The sequence below is a fragment of the Phaethon lepturus genome, unplaced genomic scaffold (genome assembly GCF_000687285.1).
Source record: "Phaethon lepturus isolate BGI_N335 unplaced genomic scaffold, ASM68728v1 scaffold5410, whole genome shotgun sequence".
NCBI classification, from domain to species: domain Eukaryota; kingdom Metazoa; phylum Chordata; class Aves; order Phaethontiformes; family Phaethontidae; genus Phaethon; species Phaethon lepturus.
This window is the reverse complement of record NW_010511043.1, coordinates 111,130-134,019: the sequence shown is the minus strand read 5'-3', so window position 1 is coordinate 134,019 and position 22,890 is coordinate 111,130. Positions and strand designations below refer to the sequence as shown.

The window sequence follows — 22,890 nt, the reverse complement described above, 5'->3', positions numbered from 1 at the left end:
ATACATTATTACTGCATGATTTACTTGCAAGTCATGATTTCAGTTATAAAACCAAGCCCACTCCTCACCCCCCAAAACAATACCACTTTCTATTAGTTCCTCTCTGTTATAGCTTCCTGCATCATATATCAAATCCCAAAATGAAAGTCAGTGTCAAATTTCCTCTGTTGGGAAGATGGTTGTTCACCTTTGTGTAACTACATCTTAATGGCAGCAAAATTGTTGTTCCTTCTTAATCCCTGTTCCCCTACACACAAATTCAATAACTAGTGGTGAAAAGAGGACTGACTAACAAGAGGGAAGGGGAAGACAGTGGTAGTAAGCCTGTAAGAACAAGAAAAGCCAAGAAGAGTAAGAAGGAAGCAGCAAAACCAATGACATACTGTGCTCCTCCTTACTTCTGTCTATGTGAGAGGCGATTAACTATTCTACTCATTCACAGCAAAGAATATTTTACTTAAACATTTTTTAAAAACCTACTACTCATATAAACTCGAAATGCTTTTCTCTTAATTGCCAGTGAAAGGAGAGCTTATTTCAAATGTGAAGGTTATCAATATTCCAACAGAAGGGAGAAACAGAGGCAGGAACATGTTTCATTAGAAAAAGAAGGTATCTGAACACCTACTAGTCACCTATATGTATTAATGCTTATCACATACTTCTCAATAGTTTATAGAAGTTGAGTCTTCCAGTCATTTACATCAGTATCACTCTACATCTAGAAAGTAACAGATTGATACACTGAACAACATGAGCAATACTCAGATTTAAGGTGACATTTGCTAAAAATGCACTGAAATGTATTTTTAACAAATGAAACACATTGCAGCACACCAATGAATATTTCTTCATGAACATACTGGCAAGAAGAGTGTATGTAAACAAAATTGGCTTAAGCCCTGCCACAGAATGAAACACAGTGGACAGAAACCCATTTCATCAAGAATTTTATGACCAGAAGTCTCACTCAGCAGGATACCCCATACCATTACTCAGAGTTGTATCTCATTTTTTTTTCAGCGAAATTCCTTATATTTTCTTCAGTCTTCAAAGGAATTGAAGTAGTACAGAAAAAAATCGGTGATGTTTAAGCATATCTGTCTTTTTGAGTTGCCTGCATTGTGTCATTGTCTATGTTTTCATCATTGCTGAAGAAGCAGCTTGAAAACAGGTCAGCTGCAAGTGCATGCTGCTTTTAAATTTGTTTAGTAACTCTTCTAGTAACCTGTAAAAGGAAAATAGTTACAACTGTGGCAGATTCTGAAAAGGGAACAATTACTAAAAGTTTTGGCTGTCTGTGACTTCAAATACATTGTCTGCCTAAAGGGCCTAAAGTTGGATCTATTCAAATACCAGAATATTATAGATATTTAGAAGTATACCAGTGTGTCAGGATGGTCTGTGGCCAGAGGACTTAGCCACAGAGATTTGATCAAGGTGATAAAATAGCCCTTTATATGGCCTTCCTTCCAGATAAAGATCATCTTCTTGAGAGAAACGTATTTGCAAAACACAATGGCAAAAGGACTGGTAGAGAGTGTCATACAATACTTCAGTAAGGAAAATCCAGAAACTGCCAGGCTGTGTACCATAAAATCAGTATCCCTTACCAAGGCCATGGCTTTTCATGTGCAGCTGAATTGCAAATTTCAGTTCTCAAACCTGTCTTTGGAAGGTATTTAATTGATTTCTCTTAAGTACCATGGCTGAAAGATCAGAGGAGGTATGGCTGTTCTAGGAGAAACATTAATTCACTGGCAACCATGTGTTTTTGTCCTTTGTAGATAACAAACTACGTATGAGTTCATTTCGGAGCGTAACAATGGTTCATTTACATTACATAGCTACCAAGAAGGTACTTGGTGCAGTGGATAATATTTATTGTAATCCACAAACTACAGGTGTAGGGCCAAGGGTGTTGATGGCTCTGTTGTAGGAGATATTTACTGTAATAGTGGAGATGCATTATGAAGTTTTACAGTCTTGCCTGTGCGTTTATTTTCCCCATATTCTAGGGAGGAATGTGTTCTCCAAACTTTTTGCTCCATTTCAAAAACAAACTAGATAGAGCAGACATGTATCACCAACTTTTTGGCAAGCTGTAGTTATTGAACAGCCAGTAACATAAGAAGTTATACTGTCTGTTAAAAACACCCAAACAAACAAACGCAAGAGCAACAACTTGAACCACAATATCAGTATCTGCTTCCTCAGCAGGTCCTCTGGAAGACGACTATGGCCACATTCATCATTTAGTATCATAGTAATGACTGTGAACGAACAGAAATTAACAGCTCTAAATGAGTGCACAAATGTATGTTATTTCACACAAATACGCATAGATTACAATGAGCTGTCTGGTACAATGATAATTATGGTGTAACGACCTGGGAAACAGAACAAGTTTTGCACTGTCTAGGGCTCAGAACTCCAAAGCAGTTGTAAAAGTGATGCAGTTCTTGATTCTCATCTGCCCCATGAAGCTCAAATGCGTGTGACTAAGTGAAAAAAAAAATAATTCTACAGGTGTTTCGGAAAGTCTGAGTTGAAAGAACTCTCCTTACTCAAAACTGATTCCTATCTTTAATAAAGCGTAAGAGCTAAGTAAGGCAAGGAGGTATCTTGAGAATTGTTGTGGCTAGTGAAGAGTAGGTTTGAATAGATAGACAGAGGACATCTGGAAGAAGGCAGAGTCTGCAGACCATGGGCTGCACAAACAGTCTCTTCGTGTGTCTACAAAATATTATAAATTCTGACTGTTAAGTGCAAACTGATTTGATGTAGTTCAGTTCCTGAAAGTACCGTAATACCAATTTCAAGTTCAAAACATCTATACTGATACTAACATACTCATTACAAATCCATCCTAGTTTTACCATACTACTCTTTATGAAGCTCTACTTGTAAAACAGACTACCAACTACGAGGTTGGATGCAGCAAAGCAGCTTAGTTGTGGGGAAGGAGGAACCCAGAACTCCTCTTCCTGATGTTAAGAAAGAACCACAGACGGTTCTTATTTGTTTTTAAAATGAAGCAGGCCAGTTTTGAGAGTTCCCCATATATCAGCTGGCAAGAGCTTGGACTTTGTTCCTTGGCTATTTTTTTTATTGCTGCTAAATTCAATAAGATAAGACAATGGACCCCACAGAAACTTTAAGATTAACAAGGGAGGCTAAAATAAATTACAAAATAAATACAAAGCTACACTGAAATGGTAAGACTAGGATGGGTAAGAGGGATATGCCACAAAGCTATCAGCTCTTCTGTGTAGTTTCATAGGCCACGATGAACAAGGACTTCACTTATTCTTAACTCTGTCCAAAGAGGCTTCTGCTATGTAATTCAGAAGGGTCAAATACAGTGAATGTTAACCCTCTTATAACAAAGTTTTAATACAAGAGTAAAAAGCAATGGCTCCAGAGACCAGAAAGGAGACAGGAAGGTGCATTATACTCACTTTTTGTCAGTTCCACTTGAGAGCTGAGGCAAGGCTTCCAAAGCTTGCTTAAAGCTCGAGCTGCAAGGAAAACAAAAATACTCATATTCCACTGGTACAAGTCTCAGCATTCACAGTTTCTCTCTATAAATTCCACAGAAATACGCTATATTTTACCCATTCTTATTTCAATATATTAACAAAATATTAACTTGACATCTGACATTCATGTGCAAATTGAACATAAAGTGGGCATGAGTTCAAGCAGGCCTCTTAACACTCCTAATGTGATGTACACCAGATATCAACAGGAAATGTTAAATCAGCTGCTGATTTAAGACTGTGCTTGACATCCCAGACTCTTCAAGAATTACAGATAGTTGCCAGCCTGCCTTCTGCCACAAATTAAGTGACCATCAGAGTATGAAGCACAGATAAAACATTTTTTTTTGGCTTTCTGTGCTCAGTAGACAGGTCACTGCATTCTCCCTTACAGAAGGGGGACTACAGAGAGAAGTACAGTAGGTTTGCATTGAGGTAACGTAGATTCGTAGAACCATTTAGGTTGGAAGGAACCTCTGGAGGTCTTCAGGTCCAACCCCCCTCTCAAAGTAGGGTCAACTTCGAGGTTAGAGGAGGTTTCTTGGGGCATTATCCAGTAAAGAGTAACTCCAAAGACGGGGTTTCCACCCCTCTCTGGGCAACAGGAGTGCAGGGAATGATGCAGGACCTGCACAGAGAGGTACAATCTTGTCAGCAAAAGATTAGTATGGTGACTTGGGGCAACTATTACTAATGGCAAGTTCAGGAATAAGGCGGCAGCTACCAGCTTCCAGGGTTCACTGTGCTTTGCCCCATGCTCATTAGAGACAATGCCACTTCCATTTTATCCAATTTGAGCCAGTGCCAAGTAATTTTCATTTAGAGGTCTTCATCACTATTGGACATTCAGAATAGGGAAGCAAGTCTTTTGGAACTGAATACAGTGACACCATAGGACACTGTGAAGACACATTAGGCCTTTGCATTAAGTTTGTGTGGCAGGGTTTTGGTAGCAGGGGGGCTGCAGGGGTGGCTTTCGTGAGAAGGTGATAGAAACTTCCCCTGTGTCTGACAGAGCCAACGCCAGCTGGCTCCAAGATGCCCCCACCGCTGGCCAAGGCTGAGTCCATCAGCAGCGGTGGTAGTGCCTCTGGGGTAACAGATTCAAGAAGGGCAAAAAAACCAGCAACAGCAATTGCAGCTGAAGAGAGCAGTGAGAATATATGAAACAGCTCTGCAGAGATCAGTGAAGGTCACCAAGGTCAGTGAAGAAGGAGGGTCAGGAGGGGCTCCAGGCACTGGAGCAGAGATTCCCCTGCATCCCATGGTGAAGACCACGGTGAGGCCGGCTGTCCCCCTGCAGCCCACATAGCTCCATGGTGGAGCAGATCTCCACCTGCAGCCTGTGGAGGACCCCAGACCAGAGCAGGTGGATGTCCAAAGGAGGCTGTGACCCTGTGGGAAGCCCACATGGGAGCAGGCTCCTGGCAGGACCTGCGGACCCATGCAGAGAGGAGTCCAGGCTGCAGCAGGCTTGCTGTCAGGACTTGTGACCCAGCCTGTTCCTGAAGGACAGCATTCTGTGGAAGGGACCCAGGCTGGAGTAGTTGGTGAAGAATTGCAGCCTGTGGGAAGGACTCACATTGGAGAACTTCATGGAGGACTGTCTCCTGTGGGAGGGACCACACGCTGGAGCAGGGGAAGAGTGTGAGGAGTCCTTCCCCTGAGGAGGAAGGAGCGGCAGAGACAGCGTGTGATGAACTGACCACAACCCTCATTCCCCATCGCCCTGTGCCACTCAGAGTGGGGGGAGGAGGCAGAGAAAATTGGGAGTGAAGTTGAGCCCAGGAAGAAGGGAGGGGTGTGGGGAAGGTATTTTAAGATTTGATTTTAGTTCTCATTACTCTACTCTGATTTGACTGGCAATAAGTTAAATTAATGTCAACAAGTCAAGTCTGTTTTGCCCATGATGGTAATTGGTGAGTGATCCCTCCCTGTCCTTATCTCAACCCATGAGCTTCTTGTTATACTTTCTCACCCCCTCCAGCTGAGGAGGGGAGGAGGGGAGTGATAGAGCAGCTTTGGTGGGCTCCCAGCACCCAGCCAGGGTCAACCCACCACAATCCTCAAGCTCTGCAATCTCTTCTACAAAATGTTCATCAGGTAAAATGACCAAATTGCCATCTGCAGGCACATGCAATGCCAATCCTAACAGAAGTGTAGGTAATTAAAATAATGAATGAACCTGCCCATATCCAATCCCCAACATAATCACCTTGACATTTCAATCAACTTTACTCAAAACTGCTGACAGCTATCATAGTTTGTTTTTACATGCCTTGACTGCATCAACCACTGATGCTACTAATGCTTTTCTTTCTCCCTTTATATTAACTTGTGAGTGTGTCCCACACTACTTATCTTTGGTCTTGCATCTCACTGAGAAACGATAAATTGCTGAAAGCCTTTTGAAGGTTTTCATTCTCAGAGACAGTGTGAAGCTGAATTCACTTTCCCTGATTAGGCATGCGGAAAAGGAGTAGGGTGTTGCACAAGCTTGTGGAGAGCCCTAATTTTCCATATTTTTATAAGGGGATCCTGCCAGTGCCTGGTTCTGTAGCCTCTCTGATGTGTCTGGCAGGTTCTTTGCCAAGTGCTTTATGAGGTTGCTGTGAAAAACTATAAAACTCAGCGACATCTGCTTTTGTCTTGTTTTAGCATCATTCTCCTCAGCAGCTGAACTGCTGTGAAGAAAATGTACTTTTTTTTTGCGTAGCAAATACTAGTTTGTGTCTAAAAATTCAAGTAAAAAACAAAAGTAATTATTTTCTTTCAACTGATAGAACTTTGCTAGTAAACTGTTTTTTGTGTATTTACCTAGTATATCACATATTCTATTTGAAGAAAAAATTCTTAACCCTTAATTTACATTATGTGCTTTGGCATGTTCACTAAGGATTCCATTACACTGAAAAAACAGACATTAAAACACATCTTACTTGCTTTCAGGTGTCAGGTATATGGCCACGGTATCTCTCAACGCACAGATTTCAAGTCTTGCCTAAAAACAGAAATACAAATATTGAAACAATGACACAACATCCTTTCATCATGTGAATACCAGTATGCCAAAGCTTCATCTTTTTGAGAGGCAAATATTGCATGCTGCAGCTGTAAGCAGCCTTGGCTTTTAACAGTTTGTTTCCTGTATTTTTCGTTGCCATGCTGCTATGTCAGGAGCCTGCTAAAATGAACAATCTCATACTTTTGATTCAAGTCAAACTGTTTGTACGGTCACTATGTAGCAGTCTAAAAACATTGGTCTGTCTCTCAGTAACAGTAATACATCTTTAATTCTCTTCCATCTTTTCTGTACTGTGATAGAAAGATAGAAGGTCGCAAACTTAATTTTTTTTTTTTGTTTTGTTTTGTTTTTGTTTTTGTTTTGTTTTAAACTAAATACAGTGAGCATAAGTTCTCACAGCACAGCTTGGCCAGGGAGGAAAGAAACACAAGAGTATAAAAATCTGTCAATACACTTTTTATTCTTGGTTTTCCTGTTGAATCAAATTTTTTCCATCAGATGAGGAAGCAGAATGGTTGTTCTCTGCTTCTTGTCTGTCACCTGGTAGGCACACAAGCTTGCGGATTTTACTCCTGCACTGTACTGTGCGTCTAGGTATTAATTTTCACCTAGGCAAACTATGGTGGAAAATGAACTCAAAGATTAAACAAATTTCATAGATTGTCCTTTAGTCTTTGAAAAGCAATCACTACCATCACAGGTTTTGTATTAAATACTCTGCACGTGATCAATACAAAGTAATTTCCTTTAAAAATATAAAGTGAACCTCATCCAAATTCCGATTCCGTTCTTGTCCATCATAAAGATAAAATTTAATCCAGTTAGCCATTACAGAAACTCATCTACATTTAGACACAACTAATATGACATTAATCTTCCAAACCAAAACTTTTTTAATGAACCACAGACATCTAATTCCAGTTTTAATGAAAGGCTTTGGCTTTTAGGTCGTCCTCTCATCTCTCCCCTAGTTAGGAAGCCAGCTGAGATTTATGATTTTTTACTGCCAGAACTTTCTGGCACCAAATACAACATAGCCACCCACCAATTTTATACTCATAAGAAATGCTTTTCTCACCACAGAATGTTTCGCCTCTTTTTGTATGGTGCTCCAAGCTGAACAGCCTTGGACTTTTTGAAGTCCTACACAAGATTCTGGAGCGTTTCCTACATTTTAGGAGGTAGCAGTACCATGGGGAAGTGTCACATTCTCAAGTACCACAGGATAAACAAACATGCTGGAAGGGCAAACCCTGCAAAACTGTGGGTCATGGGATGTGGAATACAGATTCAGGATTCTCTTCGGGAATGGGTATTTTTTGATCAGTCTGATGAGGCTCAGATCTCTCTCACACTGCTCTTGTCTGCCAGACAGGATTTTCTATGTTCAGAGGAACAGAAAACGACCATCACTGACAAATTTACAGTAGGGAGAGAAAATCCTTTCACTTAGATGTTTAGGCAGCAAGTTCATACAGTGGGTTGTATGGTCAAACAAAAATGATATACAGGTAGCTTTGTTGCTATTCACGGCTTTGGTTTTAAATAAGCAGTCAATCTTATTTGGCTGTGATCTTCCTACATTAATTCTTTGCCCAATGCAATTACTACCAGCTACTGGAAAATAAGGCTCGTAATTGGATAATTATTTTCCCATCATAATGCCAGAATGAACTGGGAGTTTGCTCTTCTTGCTTGTTACAGCCATAGCAATCATTGACTCAAAGGTATTTTTTTTTAGAAAGAATTTTTCTTAAGAGTCTTTTAAAACTTAGGCACCAGCAAGACAACTACCAATCCAGCAGTGAATGAAGGCAGCGTTAGGTATCTGTTCTACCCATGCTGCAACAAAGTGCTAATGTAGAACTCGTATAACAGACAAGTAACTAGTTTTACAAAAACTTGCAAGATCCTAACACAACGTTCTTTCAAGATTTTTTAAATCTCAAAATATCACAAATTTTTTTCTCTTAAAGTAATTTTTTAATGACAGGCCAAGGGCAGTATTTAGTGACATTTCAAACAGATACCATTATGATGCTTTTTATCTCATAGGATATAGGTTACCTTTTATGCACCCAAGGACAACACTAAAATATAATCCAACCCAAGAACCAGTATCATAAAGAGTATTCACCTATAAATCCAAAATAGGTTGTATACTAATCCTTTTTACCTCCTTGCTTTCACTGCTACAATAAATCCAACAAATACACAGATTATACCTCTCTCTGTTATTCTCAGTTTTCTAGATTCAAACGTTTGACAGTACAAAGTATTCAGGTACCTGTAAAGCTCCATTTTTACTGAAGGATGAAACACATTGCATCAGTCGACTCAGTTCTTCAGAGACTGCTTCTACAACCCTTGACATTACCCGAGGAACTAAGTCTTTTGAAATGGTAAACACCTGATTTGTATGAGAGAGAGAAGAGTCATGAGCACAATAGGTATATTAACAGTAATATTTTCTACAGTAACATTTCAGTAAAAAGCATTAAACACTTTGATTGAAAGGACCATTTCATTTCTATCAATGGACAAAAAAATTCCAAAAGCAGCTGGAATATGAAGGATTTCTTTTGATGCCTGCCCTGCGCTTTGACCCATCACCTCTCTTAATAGCAATGCTAGCTATATGATATGTGATAACGACAACTTTTTTGCAATGCTTAAAAGCAGCTACACTTCAAAATACATGCTCTCGGATGGTGGATGCAGGTAGCCAGGTGGTTGTACACAGACTGCTGTTTCGTAGATAGCACTTTTAATTCAGTGTTGTCTGACTGAAACAATTACACATTCAGCCACTTTTTACCCACATATTTCGCTATTTCTTCTAGAATCCTTTATATTTGACCACTGTCAAATGGCTAGTGTCTTTATGCTCTGTGGCAGAGACAAGCCTTTGAAAGGGCTTGAGAGCATGGTGGTGTAATGGATTTTCATTTCATTTCACTTCCACCGATGCCATTTATTAGTTCCCTGGCAAAAACATTACATCTTACTGTTTTTTCCATGCCTCAAGACCATCTTTTTAACTGCTTATTTGTATAACTTTTTTCAGTGGTACTTGGATCCTCCATTTGAGGTTCAAAATAGCAGCTGCAACACAACAGCAAAACAAAATTAAACATTAGATCCATGCCTGACAGAAAGTGTGAAGAAACCAATGGGACCTCCCTTAAAGGGAGCTTTAAGGAAGTGAGAAATTGTTGGTGAATTAAAAAGAAAAAAAGTATAATTTTTCTACACAGAATTGGGGAAAATGACAGCCAAGAGGTTGGAATATAGGAGGAAGTGAGATTATAGGTTAGACAGACCAAACTTGTGTCAAGACTTAAAGGTGGTGATACAGCTGCACTAAAACTGCACAGGGTTGGGGGAGAAGATGACACAAGGAACTGAAGATGATGTGACTAGAGTGGCGCAAGGAGGAAAATGAACTGCATAGAGTTTTTAAACACTCCCCCCACCCTCCTCCAATTTCTGCTTTAAAATGATCTAAAAAAAATAAGTAATGGAGTGATTTTTTTCTAGAATACTTTTGCTTTTATGTGGAGTTTCGATCTCATGTCTGACAAGAAAATGTGGTAATTGGCAGAAGATACTCATACATGTGTGTAAAAGTAAATTAAAGGGAGGGGGGAAGAATGCAAGATTCCTACACAGTTTTCAGTGATTTAAGTAATGAATTATGTGTCAGGAATCCCATAAAGCTGACTGTTCCAAAAGGCAGGTCTGCACCACAGGCTAAGTGCATTGTCCACATGTATGTCTGCTATCATCTGTTACCACTGCTAATTCAAACACGTAGCCTGTTTTAACGCACAAAAGCTAAGTGACATACTTAGTTGTACGGTAAGGAAAAAAAACCCGAAAACCCCACAAAACAAAACCAGTAACAATCTGGGAAGGGGTCGTCTTATTCAACAGCAAATATTGCTGAGCAATTCAACACAAAGGTACCAAGAACGTGCCCAAAAATCTTCTACTGAGAAGAGAGTATTTGTGCCCACAATGAGCACTCTTGAAGTTACTATACAGAATCCAGGAAAAAAAATTCTCAGCAGTGGCGCATCATCACAAATTTGCAATGAGAAGCCCTTATTTTGATTTCAGTTACGTTTGAATTCAAAGGTAGAGAAACGATTTTCTTTCCACTTCAGTCCATGCTCGCTGTTCAGCTGATAGTTAATTTTTGCTGTGTCAAACTACAGAAACTTGCAGCCTTCAAGAACTCTTGTACATAGGCTTTTCACTCTGAGTGGCATACGTTGGACATTTCTTCCAAAGCAAAGCACAAACTCATTTTCATACGTTGTGGAAAATAAAGTTTATTAGAGAAAGTGAGCATCATATCTATCTATATATCTCTCTATAGACATATTTAATCTGCATGAAAAGGGAAGAATTGAGCTTTAGACTTTGGCTTTCCTCTTCATCAGATACCGGAAACAAAAAGGTGTAATGGAGTGTTACTGAGGATAAACAGGAACTGTTCATGTCCTTCTGCCCTTAAAGTTAGCAGCTGCACATTTGGTTGGCTAAACCTAACTCAAAGCACTTAGATCTACAATGAGGTCACGTCAACAGAGGTACAATTTCCAGGGGTGATGAAAGTCAGGAACTACCACACAAAGTACACTGAAATTATTCAGATGAATGTAAGCATGAAACAATCTGAAGTTTTTCTCACCTCTGCATGCACAGCAATGATATTCACTAATGCTTCTTTCAAATAGTTTCTGACACCTGAAACAAAACAAACTGGATAATTATTGACTTTCATTCTGTTGTCTCAACAAAGCCATAATATTCTACTGTTCAATGCTGTACTTTTTCTTTTCATTCTTTCACTAGCACTTTTGCAATCGGAGGCAGAAAGAGAAAGTTCCATAGCCACACCACCAATCTATTTCCTTTTTCAAATCAAATGGAGAAAGGCACGTTTCCTTACAGCAAAGGTTAAAAAAGCCAGCAGGTTCCCGTTTCAGTATTCTTCTTCTCTGGCAACTCAATTTCACCAACTTTGCAATTTAATAAAAACCTACCATTATTACAAAATAAATTCTGGATGTCTTACTAGAATACACATACCATGGCACAGAACATGCACTACAGCTCGGTAAGTTCTAAAGAAACAGAAGACAAGGGGTTTTGTTTGTACAATAGTCTTACTACTTTATCAGCTTCTCTGACTGTAAATTATTATTATTGTAGATAAAGATAGGAAGGACTCTTGTTTCTCCGAAAGCAGTTCAGAAGATATTACTCATGGCAGTTTATAGGAGATGTCATGCCTTAGTAGAAATTTCCTCTTGGGGAGGGTGGAGAAGTCAAATAAACATTTTATTTACCAAGCATATGAAATGTTTGTCAATTTATACTAAAAAGGAACTTCTAAACAGAAGGACATCCAGCAGGGTATGCTTTTAGTTAGGACAGCCTCTTTAGTCCTCTAGGCTGCTGTAATTCTGGAGTAAAGACCTGGACTCCCATTGTGCAAGATCTAAAATAGGCAAAAATCTAAAATTGCCCCATTTGCTTTTCTGGGCACTTGACTTTGTAGGCAAAGGCAAATTAGAAAGCATTTAACTCATTAAAGTATGCATAAATGTTGGAAGTGCAACACAAAGTAATGACAAGAGGGGTTACCGAGCCACATGACCTCAACTTCTGTTTTCAATTATTTTAGCATGAATCAGAGAAAGTGTAATGACCCCATCACTCCCTTCGATATATTCAATCAACAGCAAAAGATCAAATTGGTGGACTAAGACTGGTGAGACCACACAGCTCAGAGAACAGTGTGATTAAGGCTGCTGTTATAAAAATTTACAAAGTGAATCTTTAATCAGTTCCCTCTTACTTGCTCCACCTTTCCTCCAATGCAGCAACTTAATCCTGCTATGAAAAACAGCTTTAAAAGGAGTTACTGGAGATAATCAAAATAAGTTATTCTGTGGGAGAAGAGAGTAGCATCTCATAACTGCCATCTCAGTTGTGCTCATTTTTTTAACCACTGGTCCCACAGCTCACCTCAAGACCTAAAAAGGAGATACTTGTTCTTTCTTACTTAGATAATTATGGACAAACGTTTTATAAGAGTAGGACGAAAGGACCACAGGACCCCTCTTGCATGACATATGAACACTCTCATCGCCTGCATCTACACTGTGCAACATGATGCAGCCTGGAGTTTAGATTGGAGGGTGCTTCCTGGAGGGCATCACAGGAGAGATGTTGAACAGTGCCTCTTGTTCCATCTGCAAGCAGGATGTAGCTGAGCTCTGCACCCAGGCCCATGTATCAAGATAGTCTCTGTTTCAAAAGTTCAGAGAGAACAGGCAAGCGTCAAAGGTGATTTTACTGCTCTCACTGAAAGCAATTTGGTTTCTGAACATACAAAAGAATCAAGACCTTTTTAGAGGAATGTTCTGTTTTCACTCTGGAAGAAATTTAAATAACTGAAAAAGGTAAAGAAAAATACAAGCCTTTCCCCACACATTCCAAAACACTTCTAGCCTTTTATCACTACCTGTTTTTCTCTTTCCATTTAAACTAAACCAATGACAAGTCAAACAGCACAGTATACTAGGTTGCAAGCTTATAATTTCTTGTTATCTTAGGGATTTTTTGCAACAAGGAAGGAAGGGAGGGAGAAATAGAGTAATACCAGAAATTTTATGAAGCTTCTTTTTTCTCCTCCCCTGTAACCTGCAAAACAAAGAATGCTACACACCAGTACTTGAACCACACCAAAAGACCACAGGTATATGTGGAAATGCAACACCCCCTTCCTTTTTCCTCTTCTACTGCTTTCCTCCTTCTATTTCACTCTGCCCCAGTTTAAATCCTCTGCAGGCTTCGTATCACAGAGGACGAAATTTGTATCACGTCTCACAAGCAAATAGAACTTGACCAGGCACCAAATGGTGGCATGCAAATCACATCAAGAGGTACAGGGTGAATTTGGGAACTGTTTGCACTTAACCTCAGGGTGCAAAGCATTGATTTTGGTCTGCAAATCTATGTGGTATTCAGCTTTTGGCTGCCTACCGGCCTCATCTTGTGACAGTACGATCTTTCATGTGGAAACTGTGTGTTTTTACTTTTGCACAAATGCCGCACATGATTAAGACTTTGATGGTCTCCCTTCTCTAGGGAGCACCGCCGGAGCACGTTCTGCAGTTGGTTGTGTAAAAGGGTGATGTGGTTCCAGCGAAGAATCCTTATTTTCCACCCATCCCATCTAAGCTCCTGTGGTAGTGTCCCTCTTCTCATGTATTCATGCAACTTGGCTCAGGAAAGGAGCTGCTAATTCTGTCTGATGCTGCTGAGAGCACTCAAATTAAACAACTTTTGACTGCCAGTAAAAGTTGCCTATCAACCATGCCTCTGGAAACCTTCCATAACATGTTTCTTAAAGAGTCAGTCAGTGAGTTACCATAACCAGGTACTGTTAATTTCTACAAGCATGACATACTAATGTCAGCAACATTAGCACCAGGTGTTAAATACCATTGCCTGGTGGTGCACAGCTAAGATATAAAATAGTAATTTATGTCTTCTAATTGAAAAATTCAGAATGAATTGACTAAATGGAATTGAGATGGAACCTATGGTAAAAATGAAGTTACAGTAGCTTAGTATTGCATATTGCTAGCCCAGCCCTGCTGTAAGATAAAAATGTTAACTTAAATCTCAGAGAAAGGGCATAAGCAGACATATTTTGTCTTGCATCCTTGTACCACATACAAGGACAAATGGGTGAACCGAGAGCTTAAAGGAGATTATTTCTTGCAATCCCAGTAGCACTAATTAGGTGTTCCTGACCTTTCACAGCAGATCCAGTCCTGCTACGACTGCAGGATCAGGGGGCTCAGCACAAGATCAAGTATTTCCTCAGTTTCTTAGACAGGTTTTGCAGTTTCAGAGCAGATATTCGGTACAAACTGTGCAAAGCTATGCAGTTTAGAGACAGTCTGTGTCTATGACACTGTACTTGCCTTAATTGCAGCATCTAAGCAGTCTAAAAGACCTTGCCTTGGTAAGCTAAACAAATCAAACACGGAAAGAAGATGCAATTGCAGTTCAAAAATGCCAGTAAGTGGAAACAGACAGGGAGAGAATGGAGAGCTGGCTAAGCTGAAGAACAATACTGGCACAAGAAAGAAAGGTATAAATGAATTGACCAACCGTAAACTTAGGGTGGAAATTAAAAGTAACTGTGTAACAGGTTTGCTCTCACGATGCTATTAAATATGCAGTGTTGTGACAACCACTGCTGCCAGAAAGTCAGTTTCCTATCATGAATAGAGCATAAGTAAACAGCGTATTTCCCCCCAGCCCTTCTCTTTTTTTTTTTCTTATTTGTGAAGGATTTTCATTTTTTCATGTGGTGACAAAGCCAAACATATCTGAATGTCAGGACCTGCAGGCACAGTTAATAACTATACTATATTTTGCAAAATTACAATTAAAAAATATCCAATTTCTGATTTATACCACTGCACTGTTTGTGGTAGGCTTTGTTGAAGCAAAGTATTACTTTTCTGGAGTATGATTCACTGGAAATACAAGCAGTGGCATCCAACTGTGAATTTGTTGTGAAATTTGTTTCAAAATGAAAAAAATTCTGTCTAGAATAGAATTTTTGTGCAGCCTTCTCTAGGACTGTTCAGCAGCCCACGCAATTACAGTTTTTGGGACACCATGCTGCCAGTCCTATTATACAGCACTGAAAACTAATGTACCATGTAACTGTAGGTTGCAACTATTAGGCTAATCAAGTGAAACATAACAATCGTAAGTCTAAAATATATCTTATTTAGCATATTGAAGCACAAATACAATGACTTTCCATAGCTTCTGACAGAAATGTGTTAAAGTCTCAACAAGCCCTTGCAATCTCTCTCAAGAAAATGTTATTATTCTGTTACAGCATAAATGCATTCCACTCCCACTCCGTTTGTAACACCAAAGACTCTGACTTGCTGGAATTCTAGCTGCCACTAACAAAGCCCCAATACTGCTCTAAAGAAAAAGGGATGGGAAGTCTTAAGACATAAAAATGAAGGACAGTTTCAGGCATCAGCTATCACAATGGCTGACAGAAACTTTAAAATAGCATCTTCCAATTTTGGGCCCTCCAGTGTACCTTTCACTGGTGAAACACCTAACAAGATTATCCATTAAATTTAATCACCAGTTTACATCACTTGTGGGTTTTTTTTGTTTGTTTGTGTTTTTGTTTTTTTGGTTTTTTTTTTTTTACAAATTAAATCTGTCAGATGATCTACATTTACAAGCAATTTTAACAATACCATAAAGCTGTAGCAAGGACGACTGTGTGAACTATGGGAAAAGCAGAAGGGAAAAAGATTTGTGGTTCTGAGGAGTAACGGAAACTAAATTTCTAGCTTGCTAATGCAGGACTCATTCAGGAGATCTTCAGGTGGCACACATGTCCCACATGTAGTTCTCAGAGCTATGTTTCCCTCAAGTACTTAGATGACAACATTCTACTACGAAACCTCCAAAGTGACTGAATAAGCATGCAAGAGCTGGAACTGCAATACCGTATGTGTAATTTTAAGACACAAAGACGCTACAAAACTTGCATGCACAAATAGAACAAAAGTTGCACACACGGTAAAACTGAACTCATCAGGATGCTTTTTCTGTGCCAGAGGCCAACACAGGTCTTCAAATGTTCCCAGTCCTTCTAGAGTAACTTGATAGACAGAGACAGGATATGAGCATCAAGCGTTTTTACATCTTCCGCAGACTCAGGAGTTCAAAGAACGAACTGAAGTTCAGCTAGGACAACTGAAACACACAGGAAATTTTAACCCAGACAGCTTGGGTTCGACATACTTTAACTCTTGTGAGATTGGAACCTCATTTGAGGTGGACAACTGGGGAACTAACCTGCCTGCTGCCGCTTGTTGAACAAGGCTTTCAGCTTGCATATTGTGCAGAGAAGAGGGGAGGATAAAAGCACGTAACTGTTTAGAAAAAGTAGGTGGTGCCAGTAGCTACCTCTGCTCATCGGCAATAAACCACACCAGACACGAGGATGAGAGGCTACGAAGAATCAAAAGAAAAAAAAAAAAGTTCTGAGGCAAATTCAGTGTCACATAAAAATCAGGCAGGAATATTAAAAGCTGCTGCTCTTCTGTGGAGGAGTTAGAAAAGCCATCTGCAGGAAGTTCTACAGTTTGACAGCTGTCACTCAATTCTGGCTTTTTTTTTGAAAAGCAAAGCAAGCGAAGGATTCATCAAAGAGAAATGAATGGTTCTTTGTATGTTGACCAAGCTACCAGTCCTGTTTCAAGATTGAGTTGACTGACTTACTAGAAACCTAAGCTCTGAGGGACTGAAACAGTAATGAGCCTTGGGTAGGCACAGAGCCACCAATTTAGGAAACAACAGAGAGCATTCTGGCCTCTGTAGGAGGCCAGTACTTGCATGGGCAAGCAACCGCTGCTGGCGGGAGCAATGGTTCTTAGCGCCTCTGAAAAGAGCGCACTAAATTTGCTGGCCTTGAGGCTTGAACACGACTTGGTAGAGCTAGGAAAATTGATGCTTGTGAGTCTGAAGTTTCAGATTTTAAACCATCCACTTGGTATGCAGTATTTTTACAATTTATTATTATGTTTGGTGAGTTATGCCAGTAACAGTCAATCAATCTGAAAGCTTTTTTTGCCTGATTATTTTTTAATAAAAAAACTTTCCTCAAAAATAACAGCAAACAGGATTTGATGATCAGAAGAGATTAATATTTTTCATATCTAGCTGCACACCACAGACACTGGACTGTTCTTGGACGTTTCGTTTGCTTATGCTGATAGAGAATTTAGGAATAACAACCCATAAAGGAGGATAAATGGAAAAAAAATTATTTCATCTGCTCTAAGGAATGCACCTGTTTTTTAGATTATTTGATATATATTGTTTACAATTACATTACACCCTGTTGCCAGATTTAACTGAATCAATATTGGAAACGTTAATCTCCAAGTTTCAGATACATAGTACCAAACTTTACAGCAAGTCACACGCAACATGTTTTAAACTGTACGTCAGTTAAGCTCCTGCAGCTCCTCTTTAAGTTTTTAATCTGCTATATGAAACTGCTGGAAAAAAACCTGCACACATCTACTGCAAGTCGTTAATCAGTGCTGTGTAGTGCACATTAAAAAAGAAACTAATGAATGGTATCCACAAAGCCATGTAACTTCTTTAAACAGCCTGATTTTAACTGTTAAATTTCCTCTAGGTTCTCTCTGCATCACAGCTGAAGCAATAGCAATATTTAATAACTGCCTTAACTACAATTATTTTAGCATGATTTCCATTGTGGTCAGGACATTTTTTCCTCCATGAGACTCATGTTACAAAAGCAGTACTATGGGCTAGCAGGATGCCCTGTGGGATGGCAGCCTATTATTTGCATTTGTGCAGCGCTTGGAAAGGCAGACTGTGCTTCTGCAGTACCCCAAGGGAGCACTGTCCTGCCCCGTCCCATGCAGCCTACTTGGGGATTTCAAGGTTAGACGGATGCTCCCTGACAAGCCAAGTCATCCGACTGCCCGACACATACCACAGAATTTCACTTTTCAATCTAACCTAACCCATAACTTCCGACTAAAATAAAGTAATCTCTTTTTGAAAACTAAAAATACAAACAGGTGAGACAGAATGGGTAGGAGGGGGAAGAGACACTAAAACGTGAAACATTGTCTGAGGTTGCAGCAGGTCAGCAGAGTAGTCAGCGCTGTCTGTATGCAGAAGTTGCTAGAAGAATTAAAAAAAAAAAAATCTGTGCAGACATACCTTAGTACACAAATTTCAGAGATCTACAGAATAGCTCTAGGCTTCCGATACCTAGAGATGACTGCCTGACACCTCTCAGAGCATGATGAAGCTTTATCTATCAACTACCTTCTTATCCAAGAAATGAACAAGAGGCAGCACAGACTAAAAGTGAAAATTAAAATGAAGAACAAAATTCCAAATAAACATGACTTACAATATAGCTTACCTGTAAAATATTTCAAAGACTGAGGCTACAGAACTATGAAGTATATATAGCAAAAAATGTCTTACATTATGTTGGTATTGTGAAGCTATTTGGAATAAATTTATTTATTGACTCTTTCAGAGCACTTAACTCGGATTTGAAAACAAATTAAATACACAAGCAGTTTGGATTTAGAACTAAGCGCGCAGGATGACATGAAAGAAGAGGGTGGCACCTGCTAGCCATGAAGACCAAGAGCATGGATTTAAACCTAGGTGTTGCCCCCCCCCCAAATATTTAGAAATCTAACATTTATAATCAGGGACAATTTAACGTGATTGACAATCTGTTTAATTCAAACACAGGAATTAGCTGAAATAATTAAGATTCCATTACGAACTAAAACTTTGTATGTTTCTAGAACAAACGGTATTTGCCTCTCAAGAAAATGCCCTACGTTACACACTGTTTCTGGAAAATAATTTTAAAAGTTAGCTACTATTTGCAATTACTATAGCGCATGCAATACCTCATTTAGAAAAGCAGTGTTTTAATTTCCAAGAAGCCTATACATTTCAAGATAGTCTCCTAACCGTGGAATAGACAGAAACCTAACTTGTTTGCAGACACGAGCCTTTCACAGACTACAGCGCTGGTACCTGAGTATGTCATGCTATTTTACTGAAGCGTCCCCACCCACACAGTGATATCATCTAACCTGACAACCCGCAGATGTTTTAAAAAAAAAAAAAGTAGAGATGTGACTTGGAATTTCCCCATGGACATAACAAAGAGCTCACCTCTACTCTTTACAACACCACACAGGTTTCTCCCTTCAAAGACAGTTGATAGGAAATCAGCTTCAAATACCGGTACTACCAGCGGCCTGTTTTCTAAATTAAGGTAGCTAGACAAGCCTGTTCGTTTCTTCCTAATTACTAAAAATGTATTTTCTGTGACACTTTGTTGTTTGCCCTGGATAAAGACATTTTTAGAAAACTGTCTGTAGGATGTTAAAAGCAGAACACTTATATCTGACAGTAGGTCTAAAAACAGAACTCCACCAGGTCATAATCCTTACCATCACTTAAGCTGCTTTATTCATTTATTATATTCGCTTGTCGTTTTGATTCACAAATAATTTTCAAGTTGATTTTAAAAAAAGCTAATAATTAGTAGCTGTCAAAACCCAAATGATAAGCAGCGCAAAGGATGGCTTTCATTGAGTTATTGCTTCTGCATTGCCCAAAGGAAGAAATATGGACACGACCTCTTAGAGAATTAAATGAACATCATCATGTTCAGTAAATTCCTTACTCCACAATAAGGTTTTATGCAGTCTGATTAATAACACTATTTTTACTACCTCCAAACACATCTATATGTATTTTTTAAAATATGTGCATTTTATACTAACAAGTAAATACAGCCCCATGTAAAAGAAAGGGTAAAGTTGGAGGAAAGTAATTATTTAAAACCAGTCTAGAGCCGAAGATCCAATTACAGCATTCACAGACTTCTATGGATTCGTATGATACACCTGAACCAACTGACATGTCCTAACACTGCTCCAATATTATTAAAGTAGGAAAAAAACAAACACCACTTACAGACAGTGACTCCAGAACCTCATTTAAATGTAACCAAGAATGTAAAATTTTTCACTAGGCCACTTCCTGCTATTGCTGGAAACATTCCCTCCTTTAAACAGAGATGGATTTCAAGGTACTGTACTTAGTGTTGTTTTGAGAGTACATTCAGAAGAAAATGTGAACGTGTAGGCAAATTGGAAACTCTCTGGAGAGATTACCCACTTATTTAACCACATTTCCTGTTTTTTAACCCATTTGTCCTAAGTCAGTCCTTAGACTACTGACAAAAATAGATACAAGTGTGCTATAAATAGCTCATTAGCAGGTCGGTCTTGGTAAAACTGAAAATGTTTTGATAAATCTATTGTTCTTGTTAGCTCCATACTAATTAAACTGTGAATCAGATTAATGTTTCCTTGAATTCTTCTCATGGTAATTATAAATATACAGTGCCTTAGGCAGCAGAGAAAAAATTCTGAGAACTAATAGTGACCTAAAAAATGGTCATTGATAATTGAAATTTAATGAAGAAATTACCAGTAATCGATGCGGGAAAGTGCTTTTACAAGGCACAGTTCTGAAGCAAGGGAGGACAGAGCCTGATCGTTAAGAGTCAGAACCTAGCTAAATATTTTGAGATCTGAAGGCCAGAGAACTCCATCTTTGAATTAGTTGCCTTGCTCGTATTTTCAGCCATAAGACTATGTTGATGTAACACAGTGAATGTCACTTGAACAATTCGACACAAGTAGCCACAAAACTACTTTCCAAAAACATTAAACATGAAGGCTTTCAAGACCACATTACTTGAACTATTTTAATACAAGCAACTGAAATTATGTCATGATGTTCAAAGAACCTGAAAGTTTCTGTGTTTCAGCTGGCTTGGAGTAGCAAGAGCTCTGAAGACTGCCACTACTGTGATTAATACCTTTGTCTATGCATGAACTTCAGTCTACAAGAGGAGAACACCAAGAGAGTAATACTGGTTCTGCACCCTTGTGCATAGCCCAAACTAAGACATCTTTAAAAAAGAAGCTTCTGAGGCTGTTCTGAACTTTCTGCTACTCCATCTGAACTGCCAGGAAGATCCGAGGGATAGCTGAAGGAGTCTGCAATCCAAATACTTACTGCTTTCTGATCCTTAGCACACTTTGAAATCCACTGCCTCTTGGGACAGAATATAATCTGCTTTATTAAGAAGATAAGGAGCAAAACCTCTAAAGGCCAAAGACTACAACAGGAAATGCGAAGCTCAATAGTGCTTCACTGAGGAAGAAGAGATGTTTGCTAGCATCTAATACTTAAATGATGTGCAGGTAGCTGAAAGCCAATTTGATATGCATGCATTTTCTTGGGAGAGTTCTGTTAAGAGATACTTCATTTCTTCCGTCAAACACAGTAACAAAGTGTAAAGGGCCATTTACCAATCCAGATGTGAAGGTCATGAGCAAAGGATGCTGCATACCACGCTGAGAATTGAACCGTAAAGATTCTCAAATTACTTGCATTATTGCAGAACAAGCCAAATTTAAACCTGTTAGTCTGGTAAGAAGAAATTTAAATGGCAAAATAAAAAAATTAAAACCCACTAAACCAAACAAAAAGCCTACTCGCTAACGTAAAAAAAAAAAAACAAAACCAAAAAATCTACTTTGGAGCTTATAGCCATCCACACCTCTTCATCTAAGCATACACAGGTATCAGCTCACCTCAGTCACCACTTGTAAACAAATGCATCAATGACCCTTAGCTGAGCCCTGTACTTGAGATATATGACCCACAGAAACTTCTCTTTTTGTTGTCATTTAACTGGCACAGTTACAGCCATTAAACAGTGCTCTACATGCACAGTTGCCCCATCAACATGTGGCTGTAATCCATAAATGCAACCTTGAGACAGAATAAGAATACAAACACTTTATAGCCAACAGCATGTGGATTGCTGCCCTACAGATTTAGCAGCACTTAAAAAAATATATTCCTGTTTCTACTTCAGCATTAACAGTGTCGGGGCTGTTGAGTCTTTTTTTGGTTGAATTCAAGTGGCTATATATGTTTGACTTAAGGGGAAACCCAGCATTGTCAAATAATCACAACTATCAGATATTTAAAGTAGCTGGTTTGAGGTAGATGAAAAATATTGCACTACAAGAAAAGACATTTCACCCAACAACAACATAATATATACTATCCCAAACAAAACCACTGTTCTTCCTGAGTGGGAAAAATAGGTTCTGAAGAATGAAATTTATGCGTGACATTCTTAAATATAACAAACCCTCCTTCTTGATATGAAAATGAATATATCTAAGAATGCCTCAACTTTTTCTACCAGCAATCCATTAGCTATAGGATGGCTTCCTAAGCAAACGCTGCTTCATTCTCCTCAAGGAAAATTTTTTAAAAATTCCATCCTTCTGTCTCCCAGAAATTTCAGCATATAATAGTCATAGCATTATGTATACAAGTTCTATTATCACTAGATTTCCACTATAAGAACAATTTTAAAGCTAAAGGATTTTCTTTTGATAAAGCAGAGAGTGTTAATAACCAACATGTAAGATGCTGAAAAATCAACAGGGCACACAACCCTGCTATGGCTGGGTTCCCACTGATTTTAGCAGTTTGTAAGGAGGGATTGAGATCCTTCTGTATATATCCAGGAAATCTGGCAGAGTCGGAACTTAAAGGCTGTTT

The 22,890-nt window shown here is 39.0% G+C and overlaps 1 protein-coding gene across 1 annotated transcript in view; it reads right to left on the bottom strand.

Annotated features, from left to right (window-relative positions):
- Nucleotides 1–612: 612 nt before the first annotated feature.
- EXOC2 (exocyst complex component 2) overlaps nt 613–22,890 on the bottom strand; it is a 119,480-nt gene continuing 97,202 nt past the window's right edge. The window contains exons 23-27 of the mRNA XM_010282527.1: nt 11,267–11,322; nt 8,855–8,977; nt 6,482–6,543; nt 3,462–3,521; nt 613–1,228 (exon numbers count right to left, since the gene is read on the bottom strand). Coding sequence (XP_010280829.1) covers nt 1,135–1,228; nt 3,462–3,521; nt 6,482–6,543; nt 8,855–8,977; nt 11,267–11,322 — 395 coding nt within the window. The 3' untranslated portion in view covers nt 613–1,134. The remainder of the gene's footprint in view (nt 1,229–3,461; nt 3,522–6,481; nt 6,544–8,854; nt 8,978–11,266; nt 11,323–22,890) is intronic.